The sequence below is a fragment of the Fukomys damarensis genome, unplaced genomic scaffold, assembly GCF_012274545.1.
Source record: "Fukomys damarensis isolate Sample0158 unplaced genomic scaffold, DMR_v1.0_HiC HiC_scaffold_23, whole genome shotgun sequence".
In the NCBI taxonomy this organism is placed as follows: Eukaryota; Metazoa; Chordata; class Mammalia; order Rodentia; family Bathyergidae; genus Fukomys; species Fukomys damarensis.
The window spans coordinates 7,864,036-7,890,833 of NW_022900935.1; the positions used below are offsets into that span (position 1 = coordinate 7,864,036).

Below are 26,798 nucleotides of genomic sequence, written 5' to 3' on the forward strand. Positions count from 1 at the left end.
CACACACACACACACACACACTGTGTATATGTATTTCTACCTTATAAAGTCAGCAGTGATAACAATTATCACACAGGAGGAGATCAACAGATTTCAGTCTTTAGGCTTCAAGTCCCAGATCACAGTCATCTCAATCTGATTTTCTCCTCTGTGGAATCCCAAGAGCTGGTTTAGCTTACTTAATCACCTCACAGGGGCTGGTCCTTTCCTGCCACCCCCTCAAATCTAGAACTCCTGATTTGTGGTTCACAATATTTCAGTCATCTACGAAAGCATCAGGAGATTAGATACTTTTAGTCAATGTCAGGGACAAAAAACTTCTTTTATGAGAAAAGATCCTCAAGTATAAAAATGTGCAATCTTATCTCTTTCAAATATAGAAACTTTAAGGTTCAAAGAAAAAGAAAAACCCACTCTAAACTATACCATCACCAGACACAACAGCCACAGGAGCTGGAAGACCTGCCGTTTCCATTATATAGAACACAAAACTTCTGAGACCTCACTACTGAATAAAAGAAAACGGTGGGGCTCTCCACACAGCACTCCTTAGCCCAGCAACAGGAGACCGCCAGACAGAATGCCCTGCTCTGCCGATCCCCAGTGCCTCTGCAGAGTCCCTGGAAATGTCTCCTAACTGCCAGACTCTGGCTCTGGATCATTCTATCCTGCGGATCCCTTCTCTTTAGGCTTGGTATCACAGTCTCAGGAAGTAGTCTGTCTTTTTGTGGTATTGACAGCATGTGAGTCCAACCTTCTTTTCTTCAGCTGGTGCAAGTGGGATCTGGATTTTATATGTGCTGAGAAGACAAAAAAAAAAGCTCATTAGGATTTCTTAGAATTATTCCGTACACAATCTTTTGCTTTAACAATAAGTAACAGAATCAACATATGTCTCAGTACAGCTGCTTAGCATTTTTAAGGAAAGAATAAGTTGTATGGCCAGTTTGCTTAGCAAACCAGAGAGAGCTACTGTGCAAGTGTACCCTGCTAGGTCCACACCACTAATCCTCACAATAATCTTGCAGGACAGTCCATTCTACTTATTGTACACAAGGAGAAAAACTGAAATTCAGAGGTCTTACATTTTGTTCAAGGTCACAGCAGGCAAACTCTTCTGCTTAGACCTAGAACTCCAAAACGGAACCCCAATTTCTAGAATCAGGCCTCTATGATATCAGACTTCCGAGTACAGAACTATTTCAACTCAAATGTTAAGAAATTCAAACCCTCACCTGTGCCTCATGCTGCAGCACCGTGACCTATAAATGTGAGCGCCAGAGCTGCCTGTTTCCCGCCCTGCTGCTCCTGGTCCGACATGCCTAGCCGCATGCCCAGCCTGCATCAGATCAGCCGTCTGAAGGACTAACCCACAAGGCTCCCATTCTGCAGCACACAATGCTCCACAGAGAGCGAGGAGTCCCTGCCACCTCTTCTGAGGGTCCAGCAGGGAAGCTGAGTGGCCTCCGCTGTTCTCTCTGTGTAGCTGACCTCTCACCTCCAGACAGTTTTCACCTTCTGACTCACTCACATGGGCTTCTTTTTACTATCCCTCTCTTTTTCAAGGAAATCTCACATGGGAACACCAAAAGAGAGGAACAACTAGATTAAATTCTTTTATACACATGAAAAACATGATTCTTAAGGGCTGAGAAGCAAGTATAAGTAAGGAAGAGGTTAGAAGTCAAAGAACAGTGTACTGATGAGAAAAGTCAAGCTTTGTTTTCCAGCGAGCGCCTAAGGCAGACGCTGGGCTCTGGTCCGGCTCTCCATGGCAGCAGGAGATGGGAGCAAGGACTTGACAGACGGCACTACAGAGGGCTCACACAGCTTCGCGCACAAAGGCTCACAAATGTTGTTTCTCTAAGGCTCTCTGTAAAGACATTCGACAAATCTAACCACTAAGTTTCCTTTACAAAACAGACACTCTTTCTCTTCCCCTTTCATGATTATAAACCAATGACAATCGAGGCTTCTTCTGCTGGTTGGGCAATCACAGCCGTCCCCAGACTCTGACAATGGAGTTCATTTTGCCAGTTAACAGTTAATAGACCTATCATTCTATTGGTTGATATGGGGAGAAAATGTACTTCTCTGAGAAGCCAAGTAAAGCAGGACTCTGAACAGAAGGATTCCAGCCACTGGGTGAGCCACAAGCCCCACGGTTTGAAACACCACTGCATTTTAGCAAACTACCTTGAGAAATACTGATTCGGCCGCTTCCGAGGAATGTATGTGCTCCGGAGGAAGAACTGGACTTCCTGCTCCCTCCTAGCTCTGCTTCTGCTTCTGTCTCTTGGGTGCACTGCCTTGATGCCTTTACACTCTTTTCTCATCTCCGCTAAATTTCTAAACATGAAAGTGCCAAAAACTCCTCTCAGGCAGGCGTATGAAGTCAAAGCTAACTGCAGACCTCTCAGTATAAAATATCCATTCCAGCTGAAGATGGAGGGCATATGATCTTCCTTTGCATGTCAGAATACTCCGCAGCTTGGGAAAGCCTCCAAAGACAAGCACAGGCTCGGGGATCCGGCTGTTCCTTTACAAATAAGCAGACCCTGGGGTTCAACCTACCAAAGACCTCCGGTTTCAACAAGTTTGCGGCCGCGCCCTTACGGAGCTCCGGTGTCCTCCTCACACCCTACCTGCCCATTCTCGGTCCCCGATGATGACCCGGTCACAGAGGTCACACATGTGGTAACTTCGCTTGTTCTCAGTTCCACTGTATGGGACCTGTACTGGAGCTGCTGTAGGCTTGTGGCCCTAGAAGAACAAGGAGGGACACAAGGGCATGCTATTCAAGGAAACTGAGGATGATTCTTTGGTAGTAAGAAGAAGTGAGATCTTCCCGATTCTTCTTTTACATCCCAGGGAGCAGGTGGGCTGTGAACAGATTTTAGCAACAACCTTTCTAAATGTGAAAGTAGAAATACTGCCCCCAGGGATTAAAAAGAAAAAAGTAGCCAGCCCTTCTCCTTTATTCCACAGCAAAGAATCCTGGTTCCCCAACATAACAACGAAGGAAAGTGCTCTAAAAAGCCAGAAAATGAACTGCACTATGATTATAGTCACCTGGATGAAACTGTGTACGATATCAAGGGCAGGTTCAAGAACAGATTCTTTCCATCTTGAGACATCAGACACCTCTAAGCCATATACTGGGGGGGCACCGGGACCAGGTCCTAATAAGAACGAAGAAAAGTTGCAAGAAGTCAGCATCCAAGACCCAGTCATTCTGTTCATAGGACTATAAAACCCTGAAGGGGGACACACAGCCAAAGGAATAAACATTTGACCATCCTATTCATTCTACCATAAACACGAACCACAATCGAAGAAAGACCATAAAGGTTGATGTCTGTAGCCAACAAGCCTGGCCATGTAACCAGACAGTAAGGTGCAGAACTTTTCAGGTCAAGAAATCAAAATGGGGTACTGTCGCTCTGCTAACCTGTATGTAGGCTAGAACATAAAGACTGCACATCAAAGAAAGAAAGAAACTAACAGCTTTAAGCGCCTGCTATGTCATCTTACTGTTACGGGTACTCTGTGCCAAAAGAGTTTATGGTTCTTTAGGCGACTTTAGTATCTTTAGTTTCACTAGTTTCAAAGTTACACACATCCCTCCAGCTGCAAGCATTAGTGAAACTCCTTGACAGTGCACCAATAACCATGAGCTGGGAACAACAGTATCAGCCAATGAGCTGATGAGCCTGAGAACTAGAAAGAAGTCTTAGAATAGATCTAGCTGAATCCCTTCCTTTAAGAGCCGCATCTAGCTGGGCATGGTGGTACACGCCTGTAATCCTAGCACCCAAGAGGCTGAAGCAGGAGGATCACCATGAGTTTGAGGCCACCCTGGGTTACACAGTGAATTCAAGGCCAGCCTAGATACTAAGTGAGACCCTGTCTCACACAAAAAAATTAAAAATAAATAAATAAAAACAAAAAAGCCAGATCCAGGGGAGTGTTCAAGAAACACACTTGGATAGTTGTTTATGAAGCTACTTGGCAAGCACAAGGACCTGAGTTCAATTCCTGGTATAAAAAAACAAAACAGTAAATTACCTTCCACAGCTAGGTAAGCCAGTTGCCTAAAAGCAAAGAGCATCACTCTACGGACAAACAACATCAAAGGCATCAGGATGCCAACGGCTGGCAGGTGCTGGCCTTTTGATTGTGCCAACCACAAATAAGATTCTTCAGAAACTGGACTGGGCTACACCTGCCACCACATGGAAAGGTGAGACTGGGAGGGCGCAGGCGGCACCCACAGCACACCTGGCCTTGGCTAAGCTCTGCACCTGTTTCCAGGCCACTCTACATTTTCCTTTCTCCGCTAAGTCCTTTGTTGGACTTCTGTGCCCTGTCTAAGCACCTTTCAACAAGTTCTCGGCTCCCAGCTGCTATTTCTGGCTTGGGTCCAAGGCCAAGCTGGGGTAGGGAAGTCCTTCTGGCTCCCTGCCAGAGCCATACCCCAGCGGGCCAGCCCGGGCCAATCACACGTGGCTCCTGACTTACAAGGCAGCTGTGCCTTTCATTCTAGCACCAGGACTTTACCAGCACACATGAAGGAGGAACAGGCATATGACACTGTGCCACCCACCCCCGCCCCTAGAGATGGGCGAGTTAAGTGTGGCTTTACCCCAGGAAGTTCTAAGTTGTTATTAAAAAAGACTTGTTACAGACGTATTGTTCAACTTGGGAAGAAAGGCTGCAACTGAAATTTGTAATACCGAACCTCAACTTCGGCTGACACTAAGACTCAATCTGTCAGGTCATGCAGGGAAAGTAGGATAAACAGAAGAAAACAATGCAATGGCCAACAATACAGATCAACGCGGGCATGTTCCGAGGCACCAAGGATCAGGAATGGAACGGAGGCTTCAGCTGGCCTCACCTCAACTAACGCAGAAGTCTTAGGGCAAGACCTAAATATGGAATGATCCTGAAGCTTGTTTAAAAAGTGTCTATGAGACAAAACTGGAGTTTCACTTATGCATAAACTCCTTTTAGCAAAAGTATATACTTTCTCACCTCAGGCCCCACACTAGTGCTGTCTATCTAAAAGTGTAAGATAAAAGCAGTAAGAAGAGCGTAGATACTGGAGTAGGCCTGTGTTCAATCTCCACCACTTCCTATAGGGGGGTGGGGTGGGGGTGGGGCAAGTGATTTAATTTCACCAGGCCTTCATTTTGTCATCTGTAAGACAGAAAGAAAAACCTTTACAACTTGAGGCTCACTGATATACATATAGCACACCAAATTCAGCGCCAAAGACATACAGTGCAAGGTCACTGAGTGACAATTTCTTTCCTTTTCCCTTAAAAGTTCTATTCAACTAAAGTTTAACTGAAACAATGAAAGTATCATGTACCTGATCACAAGGAAGTGCTGAGAGAAGAGTGAAGGCTTTATCTTTTAATCATATGGCCCAAGAACCAATTTGATTAGGAAAACTTCCTGTAGAATTCTGCTTTTTCTTTGTTTGTTTGCTTGTTGCAGTACTGGGGATTGACTGCAAGGCCTTTGCACTGAGCCATATGTTCAGCCCCCTGCCCCATTTTTTGGAGACAAGAGTCTCGCTCTGTAGTCCAGGCTGACTTCAAACTCTCCTGGAGAGATCATCCTGCCTCAGACTCCCAAGTGCTGGGATTACAGGTATTCAACAGCACATTCGGCTTTCCCAACTCCTTTTAAATTTTTATTTATTAATTTATTTTGAGACAGGGCCTTGCTAAGTCACTACATCGCCCAGCTGGGGTTGAACTTGTGATCCTCCTGCCTCAGACTCCTTGGATGCTGGTGCCACCACACAGGTTTCTGCTTTCAGTACAAAACTGAGGCTAAAATTCAGCCCTGAATACAAACGCTACTAAGATGTTCCTGTTGTGCTCTTACCTATTTGCAGTCATTCAAGGAATAAGGAAGACTTTTCAGTGGAAACTTTTCCCCCCTAAGCCCTCACAAGAAATCCTACTGAACAATCACTTAGGCCACAGACCCTTCCTCAGGTCAGGTCCGAAATCTCAGAACAGACACTAAACTCTTAGACTAAAAACTAAATTTCATTTCCTGAATGAGCAAAGGGCATCTATATTTTATCACAGAGGAGTGCAGGGGATAAGGATAATCTGGAGACTTACTGCTTAAGAAACGGTTTTTAACCCATCGATTTTGCTTCCGAGCATATCTCTTAGTTACTTGTTTCAGAGCTTGGATACCTGAAAGATATGTTAAGTAAAGGAACATCTAGGCAAGCACTTCTTTCAATGCCAAGTTGCAAGCCCCCGCAAGTCCAGCAAAGAGAAGATCAGCACTACGTTAGATTTGGTGAATGGCAAGCTCAATTCTGAGCTGAAGGCCATTTGGGACTGTTTTAGCCTCAGCTCTTGCTCAGACCATACCAGCATGGTACTGTCACCCAGGGATGTGATGTTCAAGACTAGGTTAGATGGAGAGATTCACACCTTTCTTTAGAAGCTGGTTACTAGTCTCTGGTGTGCACTTTCCCTCAGTGATCAGGTACTCATGAAATTCCTTGAAGCCAATTGACTGGAAGATACCATGTTGATAGTCCTGGCTGGAAACAGGAGAGCATCAGCAGATGAGCCATTGCCTTTGAAAGCTAGCAGGGGCCTTGGAGACAATCCACTTGAGATCCTGAGCAATTAAGACTTTGAAATTCTCCCCTGTTCTCCCCAGCAGCTCCTAGGAATGTGTGAAAGACTAGAAAACTGCAAATATAACTAACTAAACCTCCTTCCAACAAGTCTTGCCAATGCCAAGGACAAGCCAATAAATAAGTAGGACTAAAGCCAGTATTATGTCTTAGGGTCTTTCAATCACAGGTAAGGGATGGTGAATAAATCAGAGTGAGAGCCAAATCCTTACCTATTTTCTGAAGAGTTCTTCTGATTATAGCGTCTGTGAAAATCCCTTAGTTCCTCCAAGAGCCCCGCAGCAAGCATGTCATCCACTCTCTTATCCAAGCGCTCATCTAAAACTTGAATCAAATTAGCCCATGAACCAGCAACAACCTATCGCAAGTGCCTACCACACACTTACATGGTGAATGCACAGGCTGCCCAACAGAACTTGTTCAAACAGAAGAAAGGATTCTAATTTCAAAGATTATATAATGACCCCTTATTTATTCAAATGTCAGACTCTGCAACTCCAAATAAAAACAGCCAGAATGAAGTACAACCCTTCTCATTACATAAAGCAAAAACATAAAATTATAGCTGTATGAAAGATAAATATTTTATTCTAAAATGGAATGTGTATTCACTGCTTTTTAAGAGATAGTTGAGGGGTCCCTGATTCTTAACTTTCATCATTACATTTCTTACTCTAGCTTTGTGTTATTTTCTATTTAAGGACCCCTGGATGGAATCCTAGACAGAAATAAGGAACTTATATCCAAAGCCATCACATATAAAACAGGGTCTTGCTTTATAGTTCAGGCTGGATTTTATAACTATGTAGCCCAGGCTGGCCTCAAATTTGTGGAGATCCTCCTGCCTCAGCCTCTCAAAAAGGATATCACACCTGGCTAGCAACTGTTTTTCTTCCTAAAAACACGCATATAAAGAGGACTCACCACATGTGAAGCACATTCTGAGTACTTCATTGGCATTTATTTATTTATTTATTCGTTCATTCAATCAGGGCCCTTTGCATGCCAGTCAAGTGCTCTACCACTGAACTGCTGCCTCAGTTCCACCACTTTGTATGTACTATTTCATTTAACCCTTGCTGATGCCATGCACTGCACAGTATTATTATTATTGTTGTTATTATTATTTTCTCCACTTGAGAGTTGGAGCACAGAAAGGTAAACTAAGATAACTGGAGTAAGAATTTGAGGGCTGGGAATTTAGCTCAGTGGCACTGAGCCCGCCTAGTAATGCCAAGGTCCTGAGTTAGATTCCCGGTACTAAAATAAAAAGAATTTGAAATGAGACAGTGCTCCTCAGAGACTGTGTTATTACTCACTACACTACACTGCCCTCCACAAAGTTATCTCATCTTCCCACTGCCAGCCCATGGGTTACCTTTGCAAAGTGGCCTCTGACTCCCTTCAGGAAGACCCCACAGCACTCTAAAATGTGCCTTGATGAGAGCCAGGGAGCTCAGTGGCACTGCACCTGACTCATAAGCACAAGGTCCTGAGTTCAATCCTTAGTACCAAAGAAATAAAATAAAATGTGTGCTGAGCCCAGCATTTATCACAGTGTGGTTCCCAGCTCCTTGTCTGTCACCCTCCTAACTAGCATGTCCTTAAGTGCACGCATCTCTTATTCATCTCTGTAACTGAGGAACTACACAGACTGCTCAGTACTTCCTTGAATGCTTACTGAATATCTGCTGGATGAATAAGCTTCTCTGTCACAGGCATTATTAGACTGCAGGGATAAAAATACCACTAATCATCGTGTCCGCCTCTCAGGCCTATGGCTTCTAGAATAATCAGTGATCCAGACTCCAGCCAAACCTGAAATCGGGGTTCTCCTTCTCCTCTGGGCCTGCCCTGGACAGCAGTCTCCTTCCCGTCCCACCCATCCCATGCTAACCCTCTGGTATCTTATCCTAGTTCCACCACTACCCTTCCTCCCTTTCCAGACAGATATCAGGGGAATGGTGTGTATCCAAGGCAATGAGTGATGATGATAATAAACGTAATAGCTGGCACTTAATAGCATAATAGTTAGTGCTCATTATGAGCCTCTCATGGTTCTAGGCATTTTATACACAGTAACTTACCGATCTAGGTTCTACCTCAGATGGACTCTGGGACATCAAAGGGCTTTTTACCTGTCTGGTCAGCATGAAGCCAGAGGATGCAAGGGTTGGGGAACTTCAGAGGGCCACCAAGGGGACCACCACCTTCCTCTGAATGTTGACGATGAAGAAATTCACTGTGAGAGATTCCCGTTTCTTCAAACACTTGTAAGCTCCTAAGTTATTTTAAAAGGAGTGAGGAACCCATACAAATCATTAGGAAATATTCATTCTCAAGCGAGATGAGGAGAAAAGCTGTCGACTGTAAAAAGTGTCATTTTCATTCTCACTGCCTAAGTCCTCTCTGCCCCAAAAGAAGGTACAGGGTTATTCTAAGGTGTGGGTCCCTTTCTGGGTAAAGTGAAAAATAATATTATTCGGAAGATATTTCTGGTAGCAGTTAAATAGGTTCAGAAACAATGGGTTTCTTCTACTCAAACAAAATAAAACTCACATACTCACTTTCAAGTAGCAGTAAAGGAGCTTGTTTGGGACACTGTGTACAAGCCTACAAGTCTGGTCTCGCTGGAGTGCCTTTCCCACAGTACAGAGGTATGTTGTATATCCAGCTCATCAGCTTTCTTTTCAAATATGACCAAAATTAATGAAGAATGTTCCTGTCTAACCCAGAACTCTACTGGCACAAGTTCACTGAGTAAAAAACTTACATATAAAGTATGATCAAAAAATATAGTGAACATTTGGATTTTTTTTTTTTTTACAGTAAAGGTACATTGTCAACAATCCCCCTCAAAATACTCTTCCTTGCTTCAAATACACTTATCCTATCATTCTAGCCACATTCTGAAGCAGTTCCAGAAGTCTTTCATGAGTGTCTTTAATTGCTCTGTCAGATGCCTCAACGCCCTGAATCAATTTAAAACATTCACCTCTCAACGGTCATTTTGACTCTGAGGAAAAGCCAGAAATTACACAGTGCCAGATCCAGGGAGTAAGGTGGATGAGGATGCACTACAGTGTTCTTACCAGCCTGCCTTGCCGCTGAAGGGTGCTCAGCAGTGCTGTTCATTGTACTTCTCAGCACACCGAGTAAAGACACAAAAAGAGGACTTCCTGGCTGCTTCAGAAAATGGCAAGAATCACGGCATAAGTGTGTTCAAAGCAAGGGTGCATATTTCTAGGGGGATTTGTGGCAATGTGCTTTTTACCGTAATAAAGATTTTTAAATTTAAAGTCATATTTTAATCACACTTCATTATAACATAAATATAAATATAATTATTATTATTTTAGTACTGGGGATTGAACTGGGGCTAATAAGCTCAGCTACATCTCCAGCCTTTTAAAAAAATTAATAAATTTATTTATTTATTTTTTCAACAGAATCTCAAGTTTTCTAGGCTGGGGTCAAACTTGCAATCTTCCCGCCTCAGCCTCCCAGAGATTATAGGTGTGTGCTACTGCACTTATCTTCACATACTTATCCTTAAGCTGCCATCTACTTCTGTGTGCATATATACCACTAAGTAACTGAATTTCCAAATCTATCCTCCAACACTGCGCTTGACTGCAATTTATCAGCTTGAAAATAATCATTCCCTTCCTGGCTCATTTCTACATCCCGAAATTCTAACATAAGAGAAGATAACCCTTGTCCATCAGTATCAATGGCACTCAAAAAAGATCTATGAGAAAAAATGTAACAAATATTTTACTCTTATGGATGTTAGAATATAGACTCAACCTAAAGAAAGATTTTTCAAAATCCCTCCAATCATCTCAAGAGATCCTAGAGCTTGAAAGCTATGGACTCTTCTTAAGGCACAATTCTCAGGACATTACTAGTTTAAAAGCACCAAAATAGCCGGGTGTAGTTGTACATGCCTATAATCCCAGCATTTGAGAGCCTCAAGCAGGTGTATTACCTTGAGTTTGAGTCCAGCCTGGGCTGCATGCACAGTAAGCTCAAGGCCATTCCGAACTACATAGTAAGAATTTGTCTCAAAAAAAAAAAAGCAGCAAAACATATACTAACTTAGAAGGTGATAAGAAAAAATTAGTCAAATGAGAGAATAATAAAAACAGGCTCTAGAGCTCCTAAAGAACATAAAAATTAATGTGAATGGTAATGCTCTGAGATTTAAAAAGCTGAAAGATTTCTATTAAAATGTTTCAACTATTAGACTCCAGGAAAAATCTAAACTTTATTAATCTAGAACATGCCATCTGGCCAGGGTAATATCCCCCAAAAAATGAACTGTGGCCCTCCAAAAGACAGCCCTACAAAAAAATCTTATTCCCTAAAGTGAGATTTCATTAGGATTGGGGTGCTACTAAAAAGAAAAATTCTAAAAACACTCCTGGGGGAGGGCAGAATAATGACAACAATATGAAGAAACACTGATCCAGAAGAATCATTTGAGTAAAGTACTTCATAACCCTTATCGATACCAGTATTTACTATAATATTTAATGTTTGTAATCATTCATATAGGAAGATCTTCATCAGATGTTCTACCACGCCAGATGTGGTAATCACTCCCAACAATGAAGAAAAACTAAGTTAACACAAGAGGCTGAGATTCCAAAACAACCTAAGAAAACACGACCTTATGAGTTCATTTAGCTCCGAGTCCCTACGAAAAAGTCTCGGTGTACAAAGGTGAGCTGATCTATGAGACGGTTGAAAACATCAACCTCCACTAGGAAGGCTGCTGGGCAGGACTGAGCATTTCACAATCCATTATGAAACCCAAATCACAACGTAAACAGACTTCGTGCCAGAAAAAAATTGTATGAAAACTGTTATACAAGCAAAGATCAAATAGAGAATGAAGCAAGATTATATAGGCCTCAGGAAACACAATATCATACTATGCATTTAAAGATGTAACTACAAAGTAGGGTGCAACTGTTCACTGGGGGAGTTGGACTAAGGCAGTAACCTAGGCCTGCTGAGCTAGAACACATCAATCTCCACTCACTGCAACTACCAGGCCTGTTACCTGGCAAACTGCAGTCTCAAGGAATTCAGGGATGGCCAGACCAGGCTTTCTTACCTGGCCACTTTGCGCTTGTCGTGTGGGTGCAGCCTGGCTGCCATTTCTGGGTCCACCTGGCGTAGGCGGTTGTGGAGCACATGGCCATCCTCCTTTTCCAGCTCTATTTTCCGGTCAACCACTTGCTCGGCATCCACCTCCATGGACTATTAAATGCAAGATGAGAGTACACTGAGCCCAACAATTCAGTATGTATTGGGGCAGCCTATATGCCAGACTCTTTCCAGAGCTTTAGGAATACAGAAAGGAGATGAATCAGAAAATCTTGCCCTAACAGTGACAAGACAGATCACAAACCAAAAAATTCCAACGTGCTGTGTAAGTGTCATGACGTCACAGCAAAGAGGAAGGAGGGCTTTCTGCATAGGAAAGTACTCGGCTACCCTGCCTTTTTTTTTCTTTTTCTTTTTTTTTTTTTTTTGAGGGGGGCTACTAGGGATTGAACTCACATCCTTGCACTTGCGAGGCAGGCAGAGGAACCACTGAGCCAAATCCCGGGCCCCAGAACCTACTTCTTTGTCCTAAATACAAACTGGTACAGCAGGAGTATGGTGTGATATCTATTTTAACATATGCAGGAATCTAGTCTTTTAGCAATGCTGATCAAAGAAGGAACCAGAACGCCAGCACATCAACATTCGCAAAGTCTGGCCCTAGGAGGTATCGTCTCCATAACAAAGGTCAGTAACGGACATCTCTGACTTATACACAGTGCTGCCAGTCAGGAAATGCTGAATCAGACTAATATACTGTTAGCTTACAGGGAGATGCTAATTAATCTACACAGGAGCATTTTCCCACACATGGCCCCTGCCCGTAGGCCAGCCTAGAGGAGTACACTTCACATTTGCTACGGAATATTAAGTAGGAAAATTACAGTTGCTGAGTCTAAGCAATAGGCAAAGAGTCAACCTTCCTCCCATTAAAACCAGCTGGCATGAAAAAGGAACCCATTTCTTTGGTAGGTTAGAGAGTGAACTAAACATACCTTGGTACTGACAAGAACTTTCCAGAGCAGAGACTCAATGTAATAATTGGTTCCTCCCACGACAATAGGAATTTTGTCTCGAGCAAATATATCTTCAATGTGAACATTAAGAAAGACATCATGATATTTCATAGCAAGAGGAGAAACCTGACTCATTTGAGAAGGCAAGAATTGGCAAGAAACCACATCCCTATGTCTGCAGAGCACAGGAGAGAGTAGAAACCAAAACCAAGAGATACCAGCCTTGAATGTTTCTCCAAAAGTTCACAGAATCAGTTCTAATTAGTTCTGGGGGAATTTATATAAAACAGAGACAAATGTATGTAGTAACTGTTTCCAGTTCTAGAACTTTCTAGGTCATGCTGTTAAAATTCAGTTTCATTGGTATTTCAAATTAGTTTAACAAGTGTAAGGACTCTCATATAACCAAGTCGAATATCAGCTGCTCTGGAAACCATCCAGGTGACACCCAGTGTTGACTTTGCCTTCTATGATAAAACACAAGCTGATTTCTCTAAACCATATTCCTTAGTCTCAAGCCAAGCATGGTCACATAATCCCAGCACTGAAGAGGCTGAAGCAGGAGGATCATCATGAGTTTAAGGCCATCCTGGGGTCCACAGTGAGTTCAAGGCCAGCCTGGGCTACACAGAGAGACCGTGTCTCAAAAACAAAAAACAAAACCCCCCATTAAAAAAAAAAAAATTCACACTCCTTAGTCTCAGTATGTCTCACCATTGTATGGTAGCAGTATATATCTTAGCCACTTGAAAATTCACAAGATACTGAGAAGCACAAGTCCTGAGACAGAGTTCAACTACCAGAGGCTATTTCTTGGGCAAGTTATTCAATCTATCTGAGCTGAACTTTTTTCTCCTGTAAAATCTCCAAGTTCTTATGAGCATTAAATGTAACAATATACACAGAGCCTCTACTACAATGCCTAAAAATAGCAAGTATTCAATATACTTGTGCTTTAGCTACTACAGTTTTAAAATGCCTACTACTTTGAGTCTTTGAATTCTTTGCGTGTGTGTGTGTGTGTGTGTGTGTGTGTGTGTGTGTGTGTGTGGTAAATACAGGGCATTCACACTGAGCAACATCTCAGCCATTATTTTAGTTTGAAACAAAATCTTGCTAGGTTGCTAAATTGCACAGGCTGGGCTTGAACTTGTGATCCTCCTTAGCCAGGTGTAGTGGCACACACCTGTAATCCCAGCATCTGGGAGGCTGAGGCAGGAGGATCACAGCAAATTTGAGGACAAGCTGGGCTTTATACTGAGTATAGGGCCAGACTGAACTACATAGTGAGTCCCTGTCTCAAAGAAAAAAAGAACTTGTGATCCTCCTGCCTCAAACTCCCAGAGTGCTGAAGTTAGAGGCATGCACCTCAATGCCCAAGTTGAATTTTTGTCTTTAGAATCTCTGTTAAACAGATAAGTATTAGTTTTAATAAGGGCTTTGTTTGTAAGAATAACTGATTTCAAAGAAAGACTTAGAACATCCAGATAAAGAATCATTTACATAACCAGGAAGGGTGGCGTCCCATCATTTGGGAGACTGAGGGGGGGGGAGGGAGAGATGGAGGGAGGGAAAGAGAGATTTATATACAGTAATACTCCTTTCCCTTACCAGACAATATATGTGGGCACAGAAACAGATGACCTCACAGAAGCCTACTAACCCTTAAGAGGTTGGGATAGAGTAGAAAGAAATATGTTACTAATCAAGGATCATAAAGAAAAAACACTGTCTATTTGTTTTAAAAACAGAAAAATTCTCTATTCTCCCTGTAAGTTAGGGAACATATAATTAGAGTAAAATAAAACTTCAATTATATAATTAACAAAGGAAAAGGGAGCAAGGAAATTGCAATACCAGGGACAAGTGAAAATGAGGGAAGAGAACGTAACATATGCTATTAGGTGTGTTATTCTTCAGATCTGGAGTGTCCCCGCGGAAGGCTATACTTTCAGGGATCATTTCTGTGCTGGTGACTAGAGTGTCCCCTCAAAGTCTCATGTGGTTAGAGGTGGAGCCTTCAGAAGGTGACTGGACCACAGGGTACAGCACCCCTCAGTGGACTAACCCTGGACTGAGTTCACAGCTGAATGTGCTGTTAGGAGACACCTGGTGAGAGCAGGTGGGTCACTGTGCAAGTTACCTGGATGGGTGTTGTGTTCGCTCCCAGCTCATCCCTTATCTCTCTGATTCCTGGCTGCCATAAAGTGAGTAGCTTTCCTCGGCCATGCCCCTCCAACACAGCACCATGGACTGAACCAAAATAACCTCTCCACCTTTTGATTGCAGGTGTTGGGTATTTTGTCCCAGTGACAAAATAGTGACTAAGATATGATGGAAAAGGTTAAGTGTTTGCCCCAGCCATGAAACTATTGTGATTCTGGACAAAACTCTTCTCTCTGGGCCTCAATACCTTATACATGCACCTGTCAAATCAAGACCAAGAGATGACCTGGGGGTGTAGCTCAGTGGTACAGTGGCTGCAGCAGGCCCTAGTTGGATCCCTAGCACCACACCAAAAAAGAAAGGAAGAGAAGGAGGGAGAGAGTAGCACCAGTAGGCTGACTGCACCAGGGGTAGCTTCCAGCTCCTCAGGAGGCTGAGGCAGTTGGACAACAGAGGGAGGCAGTCAGGACAGCCTAGACAACATAATGAGACTATCCTGTGAACAAAACAAAACAGAAGGGCCGACTACATACTTAAGGGATTTTTAGTCTGACACTGATTCTAGGCTCTTACTAAAGTTCACAAATCCAATCTCTAAGTGATCTGTGGATTTATTCCCACTGTTGCTGTCCTTTGAAAAATCTTCATCAGCTCTCCATTTTGCATCAGTGCTTCCTGAACAATGAACTGTCTCATAGCTACAACTTATATTTGGGAATATGTATTAATTTGTAAAAGGCTTTCATTAACATTATCTCACCTAACAGTCTTGTAAAGAAGGTAGAGCAGAAATGATTATCTGCACTTTACCCATTTGACAGGCAGAAAAATATTACCTCATTCTGATTTGCATGCTCTTGATAAACAGCAAGTTTAATAAACCTTTCTCATGTACATCACCACTGTATTTTTTCCTTTATAAAACATTGCTCATGGGTCAGGGATTTAGCTCAGCGGTTCGGTGGCCTGCCTTGCAAGCGCAAAGACTGGAGTTCAATCCCCGGTACCAAAAAAAACCAAAAAAACCAAAAAAACAAACATTGCTCAAAAAGCGCAAACTGGAGTTCAATCCCCGGTACCAAAAAAAACCAAAAAAACCAAAAAAACAAACATTGCTCATGACCTTCAATCATTTTTTGCATTGACTCACAAGAGTGAATTAAATTGGGTTTATGGTAGGCTACTTCCCTTCCCTTGCTTTTTTATCGTAAAATACTCCATACATAGAAAAGAACATATGTAAATTATGAAACCTAGTAATAAAACAAATGCTCATGAAATCAATGTAAGGAAGCCTCCTGGGTGTCCACTTCCATCTCGACCTCTACTTCCCCCTCTCAAGGGTAATCACCATTTTGAACTGTTTTCTTTTGTTTTTTCCTCATCTTTTTCATCATTCCCTCCCTTTTTTTTTTGGTACCAGGGATCAAACTCGGGGCCCTTGCATGGTAGGCAGCGGAACCACTGAGCCAAATCCCTGGCCCTCTCACTTTCTTACATTATTGCTGGTGTAAATGTATCCTTGATAAGTATGTATGGTTACTTTTGTTTGCTTTTTTAAATCTTTTTGTATCATATAATGGCACTAACATATATTCTTCTGTAATATCCTACATTTATAGTTTCTTTTCTCTTCATTCTCTTTGCAATACTCGAAATTAAGACCCAGGATGTCACACTGAGCTGTTTCCAGGCCCTGTCTATTGGAGGCAGGCTTTCACTAAGTTGGTCAGTTGCCTGGGCTAAACTCAAACTTGCCTCCTCTTGCCCCAGCCTCTCAGAGTGCTGGGGTTACAGGTGTGCACAACCACAACTGGCTTAGAACGTTTCTAAGATTCTTCCACCTTGACTGATGTATGTAGCTGCGATTCATTCATTTTCATGGCTGAAAAGTTTCTTCTTTCTTTCTTTTGTGTGTGTGGGGGGGTACCAGGGATAGAACTCAGGCCCTTGCACTTGCGAGGAAGGCAGCAGAACTACTGAGCTAAATCCTGGGTCCGAAAAGTACTTAATTTATATGATAATGCATTTATGAGTAATTATTCTGTAAAGAGGAATTTGGGTGCTTATGTTTTTTGTTTTTGTTTGAGACAGGGTCTTGCTATGTTGCCCAGGCTAGCCTTGAATGCCTCAGCCTCCCAAGTGCTGAGATTAGACATGTGTGCCACCACACTGGGCCTTACATGTTGTTGCCTCTGTTAACGACAGAACTACCATAAACCTCCTGATATACCTGTAGCCAGAGTTTCTGAAAGGTACATACATAGGTGTCCTGATTGATAAACTCTTAGGTTACACATTCAAATCCAGCTATTTTCTTCTTTAAAAAAATATATCAAAGAAGTCCCTCCCTAGCTGGGCATAGTGGCACAGGCCTGAAATCCTAGCACTCAGGAGGCTGAGACAGGAGGATTGCTGTCAGCTTAAGGCCACCCTGGGCAACATAGTGAGTTTAAGACCAGCCTGAACTACACAGTGAGGCCCTGTCTCAAAACAACCAGAAGTCCCTCCCTACTCTAAAATCACATAACTGTAACTGTATTGTATACCTAAAATGTACCAATAAAGATAAAAGGGAAAAAAAAATCACATAACTACTCAACTGTGTATTTTCCCATTTGTTTCAAAGTTTCATCATAAACATATATTTAACTCCAAAATTTATCTGGAATTTATCATGTCATATGTAATTTGCATATAATGAGGAACTGACCTCCCCCCCCCCAAAAAAAAACTGTCCCTGGAACAATTATTAACTACTTTAATTTCTCTAATTGTTTTGAAATGTCACCTTGATTATAAGATAAATACTATATATATCTACATATAAAATATACACATCTGAATCTATAATTAAGTTTTTTATTCTATGCCATAAATTTGTCTAGGATTTTTGTTTTGTTATGTTTTCTTAGTTTTTTTTTTTAAAAAAAGGAACTTGCTACATATTCGAGGCTAGCGTTAAACTCATGGCAATCCTCCTGCCTCAGCCTTCCAAGTGCTGCAATTACAGGTGTGTGCCACCACACCAGGTCATCTAGTATTATACAAGGAGTGAGCAACATATATGATGAATGTTTAAAAATGTACTACAAAAAAAAATAAAATAAAAAATAAAAATGTACTATAGTAAAGGACACATTGTATTAACCCCTCTTCACTTTAAATGCCCTTAGCAGGGCCAGGGATTTAGCTCAGTGGCACCTCGCTTGCCTCAAAAGCTCAAGGTCCTGAGTTTGATCCCTGGTTCTGGATAAATACATACATATATACATACTTAAATAAATAAATAGTCTTAGCATTCTCGCCACTTTCTAAAGCAGTTCTGCAGTCCTCTGTCATGTCTTTTATGAGGTGTGATCAAAAATATGGTGAATACTTCTGCTGAGTGCTGCCTAACAGCAAGACAAGCTCATAAAAACACCATAGAAAAACCATGGAAAAACCACAGTGCAAATGAGGTCAGGTGGCTCTAAGCTCTGGCACGCTGGTCACATGATTAATGACTGGTCTTTCTGGTAATCAGTTCCCATCTGGATTGTCCCACTCATGCGAACTCAGTGCTGCCTTGCAGTGCGAACATCTCGGCAGTCCTGTGACCTTGAGGATGGAAACCTCTTGCTGAGAGGCTGGAACCAAAGAGACAGAGGAGCTGAACCCCTGTTGACTCCCTGGAACTCAAACACCAGTTCTGGACAGAATGCACCTAGGCTTTCATAGGAAAACCAACCCTACAGCTTTAAGGTGCTATAGTCGAGCCCTTGTTACCAGAAGCAAAGATCAATTCCCAATTTATACAAAACCCATCCTTAAAAAAAAGAGGCAGATGCTGGTGCTGTGGCACACACCAGTAATTCCAGCTACTTGGAAGGCTGAGCCAGGAGGATCCAAATCTGGTAAACTTAACAAGATCCTGATTCAGAGGGGCTAGGGATGTAGCACAGTTTCTGTGTTCAATCCTCAGAGCCAAAAAAAAATAAAATAAAAAAAAAAATAAAAGCCTGTGCACTCTAACAAATAAATAAAATAAATCGTGAAGCTGGGCATGGTAGTGCATGCCTATAATCATAACACAGGAGTCTGAGGCAGGAGGATTGCTTGAGTTCCAAATCAGCCTGGGCTACACAGTGAGTTCAAGGTCAGCTTCAACTACACAGCAAGTCCTTGTGTCAAAAACAAAACAAAACAGGGCTGGGAATTTAGCTAAATGGCACCGTGCCTGCCTGACAAGCACAAGGTCCTGAGTTCGATCCCTGGTACTAAAAATAATAATAATAAAAAATAAAACAATAAAAATAAATAAAAACATTATGGTATGTCATCTACCTCAGGCAGCCACAACCTAGCAACCAAAAGCACTCGCAAAAGCAGACTTTCACAACTGCTTCAGAAAAAGGCAAGAATGATGGGATACGTGTGTTTGAAACAAACAGCATGTCTTTTACTGTAATCATTTTTTATTTCGAAACATTCACTGTCTTTTTTTGACCATATCTCATACAAATTCTATGCTACTTATAATTGCTACAACTTTCCAATGTTTTAACATCTTGCAGTTTAGTTGTTAAAGGAAAGTTTGATTTTAAAATATAAAAAACTAGGCGTCCACGTTCTATTTTTTTTCGAAATCTTCTTGGTCTGATTCAAAGCTGTTTTTCTAGCCCTCCCCTACCCAACAATCCCTTTGAAATTTTAACTCCATTGTATTTCTAACTTAATTTTATATATTTATTGAGAGGTCTGGAAACAAGCTCAGCAGGCTAAGTAAATTTTTAACCAACAAAATTCACCTGGTAAGCTTGGGATTTAGCTCGGTGGTGCTGTCACCTGCCTCGCAAGTGCAAGGTCCTGAGTTCGATGCCCGGTACCAAAACAAAATAAAAAATCCAAAAAATTCACAGGGTCAGAACAGGCAGTTTTAGAGCTTGTCAGTAAAACAGTTTTTCCCAAATTGTAATGTGCCCAAGAATCACCTTGGCTTCTTGTTACACTGTAGACTCCGAATCAGTTGGTCTGGAATGGGACCCACAGGTCTGAGGGGGTACTGAGGCTTGGAGTAGTCCTCTCTTGTAATCTACATAGATCTCATGGTGATGCTACTACTTAGGGGTAGACAGGCCATTGGTGGCCCTGTTTAAAAGAAAGTGCCATTAGAAAGAAAACTTTCCTTAAGGATATCAGAGCAGTTGCCTTGTTCCTGAAGTCCACCACCGTGTAATTGGTCACAAGAGGATCCACAAAGCTGATCATATGGTGCTGGCAGATTCTCTGCTCTTGGGCAGAAACCTTGTTGGTAATAATGTCTAGTCCTTCATAGACCTAGGGGAAAGAAAATTAATGTGAGAAAATCATCTGCTTCCATAAAATGCATACCTGATGGGTAAGAAATTATGACCTATTCCTCCCTCCAGCCAAACACCTGTCTAACCCAAAGCATCAGGTCTTCCCGGTGGTCTGAGAGCACAGCCAGCTCACAAAACCTAGGTCACAGAAAGAAGAAAACAGAGCACTGGCTTTAAAAACTAAATAGTACCTATTATGTCTATAAGCTAGACAAAGTATGTAAATCTGCACCAAGTGAGAACTAATTCTGCAAGACAAAAAGGATGTTCTCTCAGCCTAAACCTGAAGCATTTAAAAGTGAGCCAGTTGGCCAAGTGTGGTGGCGCATGCCTGTAATCCCAGCACTTGGGATGCTGAGGCAGGAGAATCGCTATGAGTTCGAGACCAGCCTGGACTACATAGTGAGTTCTAGGTCAGTCTCAACTACATAGTGAGACCCTGTCTCAAAAAACCAAAAAACCAAAAAAAAAAAAAAAAAAAAAAAAAAAAAAAAAAAAAAAAAAAAAACAACAACAACAACAACAAAAGTGAGCCAGTTGTTTTATTTATTCCACTTATCACAAGTCTCCAGAAAGGTAACATTTTTCATTGCTCATAATTCTACTTTAAAATGGTTAGAAATTTCTTAAAGGGCTCTAAAAGCTTTTTAGAATTCACATAAGACTGGCTCCATTTTGTGGAGAAAGGGCCTATCTACAAAGATACATATAAAACACACATACTTTGAAGTCAGAAGCCCTAATACTGCTGTGCTCTGGTGGAAACATTGTGATCTATCCAAATTACTGCTTCAAGGGGTGGGCACATACAGTCTAAATATTCAATGGCAACATCCTGTCTCTAAGCTCTAGATCTGACAATTCAACTAAAAAGTTCAAGTGTACTTTGTCTAAATGCAAGGCTTCAGATGGAGAACAGATCTGAAAATACTAGTTTGGAAACAGGAATGAATGCTTTGGGATTAAATGTTCTCTCTGTAATCACTGATTCTACATGGAGCACTGAATGAACAAATAATAAGTTCCATAGAGCCCACAACGATGTTAAAAGCATTTTTATCTCATGTTTCCCTTTACTTATATGGGTGTCAAATAAGTACAGCACAGTGTTATGATTAGGAGGCGCCAGGCTGCCTCAGATCAATTCCTAGCTCTGCCACTGACTAGTTGCTTGTTCTTAATCAGTTACTAACCTCTCTGCATTTCAGTCCTTCATCAGTGAAATGGAGATAGTAAGAGCTACCTCATAGGGGTTGTTGTGAGGATTAAATTAGTTGACACAAAATGCACTTTGCCTGGCACACTGTAAGTGTAACAGAGGGGCCTGTATTATCACTCACTACCACTACTACTATTACAGCACAACCAGGAGAAAGGGAAATAATTTTAGTGACACTGTTTAATTCTTAAGCCTCTATTCTTAGCTACTAGGTTATTTACCAGGTTACAAGCCATCTTTAAGTAAATAAAATTGTTAAACAGCAAAATGGTACACAGGAAAAAAAATAACATAAATAGAGCCTTAGGGTAAGCACCAGCTCTGTCTTTTTATCTTAATCTGTTCCCACCGCACTTTTATACCTGAATACTGACAGCCTCTTATATCACAGTGGTGTCCTCTCTGCCTATCTTGAACCAAAAAGGTTTTCTTCTGCCATTATAAAATGTGGTAAGGTACACTATGCATCTTTCACTGTGCAAAGTAAGGAGAGACTGGAGTTAATGATTGTGTGGTCCTCTCCCCTTCTCTTTTCCCACAGTCCTTAGTTGACTCTGCTGTAGCTCAGAATTCCAAATGACCTAACGTTAAACAGCTTACACAGCAACAACTCAACTTTGCCAGTAGAGAATTTCTGAATGCTAAGCATGTTACAGTAAAAACAAACAAACAAACAAAAAACCGTCATTTATTATACTGAGAATGATGTTAAGAAAATGTGTAGCTGCAAATGTTCAGTTACCCACCTTCCAAAATATACCCAAGCTATAAACTCTCTACTAGCACTCTATCATCAAAGACCAAGAGGGCTGGTAAACTTTTAATCCTGTGCTACCTTTAGGTGTATATCCTAGAGGCCTTTAAACCAGCACATGCTACCTGCACAAAAACAGACACATGGATCAATGCAACAGAATAGAAGCTGCACAAACAAACCCATCAGCCATCTGATCTTTGACAAAGGGGCCAAAAATATGCAGGAGGAAAGACAGCCTCTTCAACAAACAGTGCTGGAGAAACTGGCTATTCACAGGAAGAAGACTGAATCTAGGGGGCTGAGGATTTAGCTCAGTGGTTCCCGGTGCCTGCCTCACAAGCGCAAGGGCCTGAGTTCAATCGCTGGTACCAAAAAAAAGATTGAATCTAGGCCCATTATCTCTCACCACATACTAAACTAAAATAAAAATGGATCAGAGATCTAAATATTAAAACAGAAACAATCCACTAGAAGATAAAATAGGTAAAACTCTTGACAAAGGCATAGGCAAGGACTTCCTGAACAGAATCCCATTACATGAGAAATAACATTAAGAGTCAGTAAGTGGGGGGCCAGGGATTTAGCTCAGTGGTTCCGCTATCTGCCTTGCAAGTGTAAGGACCCCAGTTTGATCCCTGGTACCAAAGAAAAAGAATCAGTAAGTGGGGTTGTATCAAATTAAAAAGCTTTTGCAGCAGGAGTGGTGGTGCACACCTGTAATCCCAGCATTTGGGGGGCTGAGGCAGGAGGATCGCTGTGAGTTCGAGACCAGCCTGGGCTACATAGTGAGACCCTGTCTCAAAAAGGGTGGGCGGTTTAGCTCAGTGGTTCTGCTGCCTGCCTTGCAAGTGCAAAGACCTGAGTTCAATCCCCGTACAGAAAAAAAAAAAAAAAAGCTTTTGCACAGAGCCGGGCACTTAGCTCAGAGGCACCATACCTGCCTCACAAACACAAGGTCCTAACTCAATCCCTACTACTATATACATAAATAAATAAAACACTGAGATTCTGTCTACCCAGAAAGAATGGCCATCATCAAGAAATCAAACAATAAATGCTAGTGAAGGCTGCAGGGAAAGAGAACCCTTCTACATTGTTGGGAATGTAAACTAGTACAACCACTATGGAAATCAGTATGGAGATTACTTAAAAAACTAAAACTAGAAATTCCGTTTGACCCAGCTATTCCCCTCCCAGGAGTCTTCTCCAAAGAGTTAAAGACATATTACACTGATACACGCATACCTGTATTTATAGCAGCACAACTCATAATAGCTAATTTTTTTGAAATAAGTTTCCTCAAATTTATGACCATCCTCCTCAACCTCCTCAGTACTGAGATTCTAGGCATGAGTCACCATATCCTGCTATAACAGCTAAATCTTAGGATTGACCTGTGTGTCCATCAACAAATAAATAGATAAAGAAAATTTATTTATGCAGAGTGGAGTTACTACTCTACTATAAAGAAGGCTAAATCTGATGAAGGAAATGCATCCAAGTGATAGAAATTAAGACAATAAGCTTACATACTGCCTGGTTTCTCTTATATAAGAAACCCAAAGTATAAATAAATTAAAGAGCAAAATAAAAGACAGATAACAGGAAAGAGACAGATGTTTTGTAAATGGGAAGGGGACTAAGACGGAAGAAGGAAGGGAGAGGAGAAGGGGAACTAAAATGAATTAAGATGTGTTATATACATGTAACAAATCCCCACAATAAATGTAAGAATTTACTGCAAACATATACTATAAAAATAAAAATAAACATTTGGGCTGGGCACGCCGGCCCACAGGTGTAACTTGGGAGGCTGAAGAAGGAAGATCACTGCAAGTTTAAGGCCAGACTAAGCTACACAGTGAGATCAAGGTCAGCCTGAACTACACAGCAGGTAGGTAGGTAGGTAAGTAGGTAGGTAGGTAGACAGATAGATAGATGGATGGATATAAACACACACACACACACACACACACACACACACACACAAGCAACTCCAGAACTAAGCTAGGGATGTAGCTCAATGTGAAGTAGTAGCTCTGGGTTCAATCTCCAGTACCACAAAATAGAAGCAAAGAAGGGCTAGGGGACATAGCTCAGTGGCTCAATCTCCAGCACCACCAAAAAACAGAAATAAGGGCCAGGGATTTAGCTCAGCGGTTCGGTGGCCTGCCTCACAAGCGCAAGGACCCAAGTTCAATCCCCAGTACCAAAAAAAAAAAAAAAGAAAAGAAAAGAAAAAGAAAGAAAGAAATAAAAACACCTCTCTGATTAAAGTGCCCACAATAAGTAGCAACTCACTGACCCAACTTTCAAGGCCAAGGTAGGGCAGCTGCAGCTGAGCTCCGTGTGACCCTGGTACCCCAGGAGGTGAAACATCGTGTCAAAGCCATGGAGCAGGTTCTCAGCACTGCTGTCTTCATGCCATGATGAGACAGTTGGAGCTGTATTAGTTCCAGCCCACTTTCCTGATGAAGCCACGTGTCAATGCAAAGAGCAGCCAGGACATCCTCTTGACTGCATTTATGACCTCAACCCATACAGACTGTGAGAGGACCTGGATGTACAAGTGCCAGTGATGTGACATCAGACCATGCTGGAGCTGATGGACACAGGGTGCGGGGAGTCACTTTCTTGGCCACCCCTGTGGCCCACAGCTGGCTGATCTTGGCGGTGCAGTAGCCCTTTCTCTGTCTACTGTGGAGATCAGCCACACCAGTTCCCCTCACCTCAGGGACTGACACCTGTGGGGGCTAAATAAAGGCAAGTCCTACATGTGGGCTTCAGCTGCCCCGGCTGGTGTCTGCTGCTGCTTATCCGAACTTATGTCAGCTACCTCCTACCTCCAGCATCCCGTCTGCCACCTAAGGGCTACCTCAGGGACTGGCAAAGGGATCTCCTTCCACTAGCACTTCCTCCTTGCCCTGCCGTTCCCCCAAGACCAGGTTTTGGCCAAGCACAGTGACACACATCTGTAATCACAGCACTTAGGAAGCTGAGTCAGGAGGATTGTGAGTTTAAGGCCGGCCTAAACTACAGAGCATGTTCTAGGCCAGCCTGGGTCACACAGTAAGATCCTTCATCTCAAAAATGCAAAACAAAACAAAAGCCACTCTTTTTTGCAGCTCTCTCTACAAGTTCACCAAACTCTACAAATAAAACCTGGCAGACTATGAAATGTAAGACAAAACAAATTAAAATGGTGCAGCTGCTATGGAAAATACAGCAATTCCTCAAAAATTAAAAAATAGAATTACCATATGGTGTAGCAAATCTACTTTTGATATATACCCAAAAGAACTGAAAGCAGGTCTGGGGATGTAGCTCAGTGGTGCTGCGCCTTCCTGGCAAGTGCAAGTGCAAGGTCCTGAGTTCAATCTCCGGTACAGGAAAAAAAAAAAAAAAAAAAAAAAAAGAAAAAGTAAAGAACAGAAAGCAGAGGTGGGTGCAGTGTGGCACATGCCTGTAAACCTAGTTTGCTGAGGCAAGAAAATCACAAATTCAAGCCAGGGCTGGGCAACTTAGCATAACCTCACTGCAGAAAAAGGGACTTAGGGGGCCGAGGATCTGGCTCAGTGGTTCTGCCGCCTGCCTTGCAAGCGCAAGGTCCTGAGTTCAATCCCTGGTACCACAAAAAAGATAAAAAGAAAGAAAAAGGTACTTAGGACATAGCTCAGTAGTAGAAAACTTGCTTAGCACATGAGGCCCTGTGTTCAATTCCCAGCACACCACACACACACACACACACACACACACACACTGAAAACTGGGCACAAAATGGATATTTACATATCTATCTAAGGTATATGCATTACTTACAATAGCCAAAGGTAGAATTAAGTCCAAGAGTCCATCAACAGATAAATGGATAAACAAAATGCAGTGTATCTATCCATACAATGAAGTAGTGTTCAAACTTTTGAAAGGCAGAAAATTATGCTACATGTTACAATACAGGAGAACCCTGAAGACATTATTGCTAAGTAAAACAAACCAGTTACAAAAGAATACTCATCTGAGGTTCCAACAATATGATTCCACATACGTCACTTACATGAGGTATTTACAGTAGTCAAATTCATGCAGAAAATAGGATGCTGGTCAGCAGGGGCCATAGGGAATGGGAAATGGAGAGAACTGTTTAATAGGGAGAGTTCCAGTTTGGAAAAATAAAAAAGTACAGGACATGGAAGGCAATGAAGGTCACAAAAAGATATGAATGTACTTAATGCCACTATGATGGTTAAAATAGTAAATTTTAGCCAGGTATGGTGGCGCACACCTGTAATCCCAGCACTCGGGAGGCTGAAGCAGGAGAATCGTTGTGAGTTTGAGACCAGCCTGGGCTACATAGTGAGTTCCAGGTCAGTCTCATCTACATAGTGAGACCCTGTCTCAAAAAATAAACAAACAAAGTAAATTTTAGTCTATCTATGCACTTTAACACTCGGGGGGTACAGATTGAACTTAAGGCCTCACACCCTACTAAGTATGAGTC

At 42.0% G+C, this 26,798-nt stretch overlaps 1 protein-coding gene across 2 annotated transcripts in view; it reads right to left on the reverse strand.

Moving 5' to 3' along the window:
- Positions 1–6: 6 nt before the first annotated feature.
- Positions 7–26,798, reverse strand: part of Trit1 (tRNA isopentenyltransferase 1) — a 46,531-nt gene continuing 19,739 nt past the window's right edge. The window contains exons 2-11 of one of the 2 annotated variants that reach the window (XM_010625893.2): positions 20,161–20,301; positions 12,796–12,894; positions 11,808–11,953; positions 8,821–8,963; positions 6,895–7,006; positions 6,471–6,583; positions 6,147–6,224; positions 3,073–3,182; positions 2,646–2,763; positions 7–800 (exon numbers count right to left, since the gene is read on the reverse strand). In XM_010625893.2, the coding sequence (XP_010624195.1) occupies positions 706–800; positions 2,646–2,763; positions 3,073–3,182; positions 6,147–6,224; positions 6,471–6,583; positions 6,895–7,006; positions 8,821–8,963; positions 11,808–11,953; positions 12,796–12,894; positions 20,161–20,301 (1,155 nt within the window). In that variant the 3' untranslated portion in view covers positions 7–705. The remainder of the gene's footprint in view (positions 801–2,645; positions 2,764–3,072; positions 3,183–6,146; positions 6,225–6,470; positions 6,584–6,894; positions 7,007–8,820; positions 8,964–11,807; positions 11,954–12,795; positions 12,895–20,160; positions 20,302–26,798) is intronic. The other variant, XM_010625894.2, reaches the window with a different exon arrangement.